Source organism: Humulus lupulus, chromosome 7, assembly GCF_963169125.1.
Source record: "Humulus lupulus chromosome 7, drHumLupu1.1, whole genome shotgun sequence".
NCBI lineage: Eukaryota > Viridiplantae > Streptophyta > Magnoliopsida > Rosales > Cannabaceae > Humulus > Humulus lupulus.
The window spans coordinates 20,156,579-20,165,631 of record NC_084799.1 but is presented as its reverse complement, the minus strand read 5'-3'; the positions used below and the strand labels follow the sequence as shown (position 1 = coordinate 20,165,631).

The window sequence follows — 9,053 nt, the reverse complement described above, 5'->3', positions numbered from 1 at the left end:
AAATTGGAAAGGTGATATATTTATACTGATCGTGGTGCTGTTGAAAAGTAATGATGGGAGTGAGATTTCGATGTGTGGGAAATCGCAATAACCGTAGAAATATTTTTGGGAAACTGTAAAAGTCATGATTGCTTACTTTTTTTAAAAGGTGCTGACAGATGTGACAGGTCAGACGAATGGCTGGTCGAGTAAGTTTATTAAATGATGGTCGCAGTAAAATAAACTTGGGGGGCAAATGTTTACCCAAAAAAGATTCATTTGATGACGTGGCAAGATTAGTACGCACGTGAGATGCACGTGACTATTTAAGTGGTTATGTTCTGGTCGACTATCGACCATAGGAGAATTCGTACAGTAGAGGGCATATTTCATAGGCGACCAGGGTTGGTCACAATATATCAGATATTTTCTAGAGATATTTGATCTTGCATTTACATAAAAAGTGTAATTTCCATCATTATTTTGTATTAAATGTAATCAAGGCCCATCGGCCCATAGGTAGATCCTTGAGCCTATAAATAAGACTCAAAGGGCTCATGAGAGGGATCTTTAGAGATAGAGAGAGAGAGAAAATAATTGTTCTTACACAATTCTTTGTATCTATTAATGAACTTGTGAAACTTGGTAAACCCTTGTGAAACTTGGTAAACCCTTGTTTACTGATTGCAGGTTCTCATTACATTAATAAGAACACTAAGTGGACGTAGGTCATTACCATTACTTGGGACTGAACCACTATAAATCCTTGTGTCATTTACCTTCTTGACTTGAATTCAACTAATTTTTGTTGTTTTATTTGACTCCATGTCGTTGACCAAATCAATGGTCAACAATAGTGTAACGGTCTTGGTTACCCACGGCGTTACAATGTCCCTTGTTTCAAGAGAAGTCATGATTATTTATTTTTTGAAAAAAAAGGAATTTTATGTATAAAGGGAAGAGATTCAAGAAATAAGTTTGGGGGAGAGAGTGGTGTGGTTATGCATTCAAAAGAAGAAAAAAAAAAAGCAAAACAAAATAAAAAAGGAAGAGAAGAGAAGTCCATAAAGAAGTTTGGGGTTTTTTAGGGAGAGGAAAAAAAATATACCTATACATAGAAATACAAAGAAAGGGAGAAAGAAAATAAAAAAGAAAGGTTGGGGAAATTATTTCAAATCGAAAAAGAAAAAAGTTAACAAAATTTGAAAATAAATTTCCTTCCCTTGAATTAAGTTGATGACTTGATTTTTATAGAATTTCATGATAATCTCTTGTTTTGCTGTCATATCTTATCCTTTCTTTCATACGCCAAAACTCGAGCCTAACATTTCAACCTATAAAAGACCTTTTGATCATTTGTGTTGCCTATGCTTACATTAGTGGAAAGATGATTGAAAATCAAGCATATGGAGTCATATAAAAAAGGGAATTTACTCATTTGGTACCCTATATTTTTGAAAAGTATCATTTTGGTATCCTCTATTTTCAATAATACTCATATGGTACCCTGTATTTTAAAATTATACATATTTGATACCCTAGACTCAGATTTGATAGATAAAATTTTGTCAATATGATCAAACTGTCATCAGTTATATGTAATTAAGTAATTAAATTTAAATTTGGAACTTACATAATTGACAACAGTTTTATTAAATTAGTAAAATTTTATTAATTAAATTTGAGTTTAGGGTACCAAATATGTATTATTTTAAAATATAGGGTACCATATGAGCATTATTGAAAACAGAAGGTACCAAAATAATACTTTGCAAAAACACAGGGTACCTAATGGTTACCTACCCTATAAAAAATGATAATGAATAACAAATATATCCATGCTATAGAGATCTTGTATGATTGAATGTCTGCAAAAGCCTATTCAGGTAGTGAAAATAACTTGGTGTGAAAGGTTATATACACACACTTCAAGAATTCATCAGGATTGTCAAGAAAGTTTGTGAAGCAGTATTCTCACTTCGTAGTATTTGTTTGATCTTGAACCATATATATTATGCAATCTTTGAGGCAGCATTCCTCCGACCCTGGAGAAGGGTAGCCAAGTGTCAAGCACAACGATCCTAGACCACAAATAGCTTTCTGACACCCACTCTCACATGGATCGTGATGTCGACTTCATACAAGCGGCTAAATGACTATCCCACAACGTCACTTAACATGGGAAAACGTGCAGCTACCACTCTGACAGTGTCAGAGACATTTCTCCTAAAAAATAGTGGGCTGCCATTCCTCACAATGGGCCCACCAAGATACGCGAGAGTCCATCAGCTCATTTACTGCAAGAATGTTTTTTTATCTTGTAATAAATCCTCATTAAGGGAGAATAATTGTAGTTAGATCTAAGTAATGAGCTTAATTGCCCCCATCAACTTATAAATAGGGCTAGGGCACACATTGTAAATGATCTCAATTCCTACTTTTAGAGTTAGCATATGCGCTGCCTGAAACCCAACAGAATTTGAGTTGTGCAAGTTCTTAGCATCCTTATACAAGTGACTCGTAGACTAAGGTTAATTAATAACTCGAACCACGTAAAAATTTGTGTTCAATCTTCTTTTCTTTAAGCTTTAGTTGTCAGCGAAAAAACTTGTCAATATAGGTACAAAATACCCATGATATTATTCAAATCACATCACAATGATTGGAGAATAAGCTTGTTTATTCTTGTTAGAAGATAAATGTTATTATAATTTCTTATTTAGTTACACAGTCATACTATTTGTACATACACGACACTTATATATAATGTATAATGTATTTATTATGTATTATATATTATTATAATAATAATATTTGATAACATTTGAATTTATATTAATATAATTAATAAATATCTAATTTTGTATTAAATATTATTATAATAATGATATTTTATAATATTTAAATATATATTAATATAATTAATAAATATTTATTTTTAATTAGTTTTAAAAGTATAATGAACCGTTAATACTATTTTATATATATATATATATATGTATGTATGAAAGAGATGTTATACATTTATTGGCATTCAAACTATCAATAAAAAGTAATAAAGTTTAATATAAAATATATTTAACTGTTTATTTATGTGATTATCTTTATGTTAACTTTACTGATATGCCGTGAAAAAGAGAAAGAACCAAATATAATCGAAAAATTGAAATTGTGTGTTTTTTTAATGAAATTGATAAATATTTAAAAACAGAGCAAGCTTCCTTGTAGTTTTCCTAAATTGATGCCAATGGTATCATGACTAGGACATGATCTTTTTCTCTGAAAAGATTAAGGAGATTAGAGGAATCATAGGTTGTTTCATTGCAACTTTCCTTGTTCAAAATATCCCATTTTATGTGAACATTTTAAAAGTTGTCTACGATTAATTATGTATTGCCAAAAGCCAACTAAACATTCGTACATAGGATTGAACGATTTAATTACCTTGTTTTATTTATTTATTAAAATAATCAACATTTCATTGAAAATAAATAAAGTGGAAATACTTAACAATAATGGAAAATCTTCCATTCATGCAAGTTTACCATCAATTTTTAGTGCATGCGCAACCAATTTATAAGCAGTCTTAATAGTTGAATGACATACATGAATTATGAATGCCTTAAAAAATAGATAATAAACTTGTTCAATACTCTAACGAAAATCCAAATTCATTACAATACAATAATTTGTTAGAGAAAGCATAGACTAAAACAAAACAATCAGTATTTTTAAAATGTAAAAGTAGCCCGAGTAGACAATACCAATTCAAAACAACCATCAAAACTACAACTTTTGCTTTGATGATATGAAAACTCCTACAAGAAACAATATAACACTAAAACTCCTACAAGAAACAATATAACACTAAATGAGAACAGATATAAATGTAACCCATAAAATCTACGTAACATTTATTAATTAAATTTGTAAAATAAAAAACTATAATTAGAAAATTTTGATTAAAGAAACATATATTTATTAAATATAAATCAATCAATCTGTAAATTCCTTACACAAAAATTGAAAGGAAAACTCTTCGTAGTACTGATTTGATAAACTAAAGAAGTTAAAATATAAATATCTCAATATATCAAGAGAAATTTATCTGTAAGTTGTTGCCATTATCCAAGTTCACTAAATTCCCACTATCGTACAAAAACGAAATAAGACAAAACATAATATAATAGACACACTCTCATTGTCTTACAAAAACGAAAAAAAAACATAATAGACTTAGAACAACAAATACTAACTAAAAAAATTGAATCCGACACCGAAGGCCAAGACTGATAATTTTGAAATAGATCATAAAGGCACTGAGAAGTTAGACATAGTTCAAGATGTTCCTTTGATAAAAATAAACAACACATTAAATTGTATTTATAGATATAGATTAAGGTTAATTACCTTGTTAATTTAAGAGAAATGTCCGGATATCTTAGGAGAATTATTAGCAAAGAGGGCTTGTAACTCCCATTCAACTAAAAAGGTAGGTATTGATACCATAATTGACATGATACCATAATTGACAAAGTTGCTTGCAGCATATATAAACATTTATTGTTTTATTAATACAATTATTAACATGAACCCAATATTTGGGGATATTTTACAAATTAATACAAAAAAAGTCTGTTTTTTCTTCTTAAAAAACACTTGAATTTTTTTTAGTTATGTGCTAAAATAAAAGTACTTGCAAAATAACCGAGTAAAATAATGACACACTCAATCACTCATGAAGATAACTGTTGACTTTGGTAAAAAGTATTAATATATAAATCAATTTGGAATACTAAAGTCTTTTGAAGACATAGATATCATAAAAAAAGTCTTTTAAAAAATATACTTTTGTGGTGGTTTTTTACACCTGGTTTTTTTTTTTTAAATATTATTTGAAGTTTTCGAAAAATACGTTTTTAAAATTCTATATTTACAAAAATACTATGTCAATGAAACAATTAAAAAATAACAATAAGACAATAACTAAACATTAACTCTATTTTAAAAAAAAATCAAAATATATCTTAAAACAACTAAACAACAAATAGACAACAACACAACAACAAAAAAAACTATAAATAAACTTAAACAACTAAAAACCAACATGAAAACAACTATACATAAAATCTAAATAGTACAAAAACAACAATAAGACAACAGCTAAACATTAACTCACTGCATACTACACACATTTAAAAACAACAAAAGAAGAACAACTAGAAGTCAATTCATTGCATACTAACATGCTTTTTATATAAAAAAATCAAAATATATCTGAAACAAATAAACAACAATTAGATATCAACACAACAACTAAAAAACTATATATAAACTTAAAACAACTAAAAATCAATGTGAAAACAACTATACATAAAAGTTAAACAACACAAAAACAACCCCACAACAACACAATGCAACTCATTACATTTTAAAAAAGCAACACACTGCAATAAAATATAAAAAAAATAACTTAAATGCAACACGACAACAACCTTACAACAACTATATATATATTTCAATGATCAAAAGCTTGATAAGCAAGTAGTAAAAGATAAACTAGTTTTATCATTCCCAAATATTGATGTTAGCCTCTATTGTTTCTTATACGATCATTTGACCTTCACAAAATACACACACAAATAATACCATACTACCCCCCACTCAATAAATCAGTAAATGAATTATTTAAATTCACTAACACAACAGTCCCGTATAGATTTTTCATCGAATACTATACATGCATATCATAAAACTTAAAATATTACTCAAAACTAAAAAACACCATCAACATACATAAATAAATTATTAACTCCCAAGCACTATATGGGAATCGAACGAAGAAGTTGATCCATGCTATTTCAAAATATAATAAATCCAACTCCATACAAATCAAACCCCTTAGCAAAAAAAAATCGCCTAAACCACTTTACAAACCCAATCACAATAATAAACAAAATAGCAAAAAATCCTCTACGATTCTCAGACCAAATCAATCAACACAACCAACAACCAAATATTATTAAATTCATTTTTACTTTAAATTAAACTTAGCTGAAATTATACATCACAAGTAAAGCTTTTCTAAATGGACACCTCCCCTATTTGGACGTTCAGACCACTACTATTTCAATCAACTACAACGACGAATACCTGTCCTTGATCTTCAAAGAGATGAATTGGCTTGAACCACAACTATGGAATAGTCTCCTGAAGCGTAAGGCTTGAAGCCCATATGCCATAGAAGCTCATCACCACCATTTCCAACTCCAAAGCACCTCTCCAATGGCCGCTGGCAAAGCTCCAATATTTTTCTCGATATATGACTTTCTTCTTCGGCAGAGGAGTGGAGGGACATAGGCGGAAGGTCTAAGCTACGCGAAGGCTAGTTCCCTGGTTAGCAGAGTTTGATGCCTCCTCATCGAAGAAAATGAAGACGTCATATAAGTATGTATAAAAAAACTTTGAACCGTAAAAAAGAAAAAAAAACCGTACTTTAGTATAAATGTAATTTTTTCTTAAATTTTAGTGATGCACGTAAATTTCTCAAAAAATTATATTAGAGCATCTCTAAAAACCAATCCAATTGTATTCATAAAAATTATGCTAAATTTGACACAAATTTAATTTGCAATAAATTTTATATTTTTTATTTATTACAGTGTCACCCATTATTACAGTTTACTAATTAACAACGACTAACCATATAACATTTTTTTAATAATTATTAATTAATTAGAGTACTTAATTTGGACAATAAAAATGATAAAAAGGTAGGATAAAGGTAAAAAAAGGTCAACCCAAAGACGTTAAAATAATACTTTCAAAAATAAAAATAAATTAAAAATAGGGCCCACGGAAGCTTGTAATATTTTAATTGAAATTAAACAGTGAAACAGTCATATTATGAATTATGTATATAAAAATGAAAGCAATATTAAATTAAGAATCAAAGAAAGTATGTGAATATATACATTAGCCTTTGAAGGTATAAATATCAGTGTGCAGAAATAAAAGTACAGGAGTAAAATCAAACCGTGGCCCGGACCGACATGCTTCGTGGCACATCCGGATCCAATGAGGTCCCTTCACCATCATTTTTCTCTAGCTTTGGCAATTTAATGGAAGACATTCTACTAGAAAAACTCAACGAGAAATTCCACCGGTCCGACTTAGTCAACCAGTCCAACCGTCAACCGAACCGCCCACCTCTGCCACTCCTCGAACTATTTGCTCTAGGCAACACCAGTAGACTCGTGGCCCGTTCCAATTGACGATGCATTATCTTTTTTCTCACATCGGTCGGTAACCTCAGAGTGAATCGCTCTGTGTTATCTCCCGGTTGGAGCAACGACTGAGACCGCCCAAAAAATCTACGCCTCCTGCTTGATTGAGATTCATGTGGACGGTTACGATTTAAAGTCTCTTTCAAATTTGAAACTTCTGGTTCCATAACGGGCACTGACGTCGGAAGTTGTTCCTCTATGGTTCCTTCTTCAACCGCCGGTTCCACTACAGCGGCACCGTTTTGGGATTCGATGTCTATCTCGGTGAGGAGCTCTAATCTGTGGAGGGACTCGTCGGGTTCGGGTACTAGATTAGCTCTGCAAACGGGGCAAGTGGTGTGTGACTCGAGCCACATATCAACACACTCGGGGTGGAAAACGTGATCGCACTTGGGGATTAAACGCAGCGTTTCGTCGTCTTTGAACTCGCACAAACACACGGCACACTCCAGCGCCCCTTTCCCGATCTTGAGTCCTATCACCGCAGAATAATCAAGTGTCGGGAACGTCTCAAGCACCGCCGCATCGAGTCCACGCGCATTCCTCCTACTAGATCTTCCAGTTGCAGCTCCGAGTCTGACACTGTTCTCTGCTCCCTGCGCATTGGAGCAGTATACAGTGTAGATGGCGGCGAAGAATCCTATAAAGAAGAACACGGACATGAAGACCCCGAGGAAGACTGACAACGATGTATTGAATTGCTTAATCGCAGACGGGTCATTTTGGGAATTTCCCGGTGGCTGAGCTCCGACGTAGGGTAACTCCGCTGGCAATAAAAGTGACACAAAAGGAAGAATTTTAATTGAGTAGGTCATAGTGTTAGGTAGTAAAGTTGGAGATGGATATTTAGGCTTGGGGCTGAGAAAATTAAGGAAAGCAAATATAAAATGTATGTAAAGCAAGTGGCTTATAATAATGAAATATATAAGAGACTAGAGAGAATAGTCGTGTATGGTGGGCGATGTGACCAACGCGGTCCGTGGGGATGGTTTCCTTGAGTTCTTACTCTTCCGAGTACATTAGTAGTCAAAATAAAAAATAGTAAAACTTGGAGGCAAGATGATTGAGACACCCATTTCGGTAACATATGCAAGAACCACCTTGTTAAAGATTATGCTTGCTTGGTCGAGATGCTAAGAGAAGAAATGAGAATTATCTCTAGTTGATCTATTACGAAAGAATGAATTGTTAGATTTAATGTTAATCTAGATGCATAACAATCATAATGCAAAATAAACAGATTGTTATATATAAATTAATATGACCGAATATGTGTACCTCCAGCCATTGCTATTGATAATCTCGATCTATAAGCTTTAGATCTACAAAAGAAAAGAAGAGAAATTAGAATGAGTACACGAGCTTCCAAGCTCTCACTAACTCTTTTAGATAGAGTTACTAAAAGACACAGAATAAGCAGTGAGCTTGGGGACAGGTACCCTATATTTATAGGGTGAGACATTCCATCAGAGTTTGTGCCACAAATTGAGATATTCTCTCAATCAGTTGGGATATACAAAATCGGGTTACAAATAATGTTGATCATTAATTAGAATATTTGCCAATAAATATGTTACACCCAAATCTCGAGAATAAATAAATAGCCTCGAAATGTAGGCTTGAAATGGTTAAGCTCGTAAATAACAAGTGTTGGCTATACACTTGTATAAATTGACATGATTCCAGGCCTGGTCAGTTATTAACACTTGAGTATGAGTGACACTGTTCGAGCTTAAGTTGCAGGCTCGAAGGCACTGATCTTCTCCGAAGAGTGAGGTCGGCAATGTC

The 9,053-nt window shown here is 32.1% G+C and overlaps 1 protein-coding gene across 1 annotated transcript; it reads right to left on the bottom strand.

Annotated features, from left to right (window-relative positions):
• Positions 1–5,812: 5,812 nt before the first annotated feature.
• On the bottom strand, positions 5,813–8,166 carry LOC133790880 (E3 ubiquitin-protein ligase ATL6-like). The gene is made up of 2 exons (XM_062228712.1): positions 7,016–8,166; positions 5,813–6,393 (listed from the first exon to the last, which is right to left on the bottom strand). The coding sequence occupies exon 1, from the start codon at positions 8,078–8,080 to the stop codon at positions 7,172–7,174; it is 909 nt and encodes a 302-aa protein (XP_062084696.1). The 5' UTR covers positions 8,081–8,166; the 3' UTR covers positions 5,813–6,393; positions 7,016–7,171.
• Between the last annotated feature and the right edge of the window lie 887 nt (positions 8,167–9,053).

Excerpts from the sequence above, each read along its gene's own strand:
- LOC133790880 (XM_062228712.1), bottom strand. The coding sequence starts at position 8,080 with ATGACCTACTCAATTAAAATTCTTCCTTTTGTGTCACTTTTATTGCCA.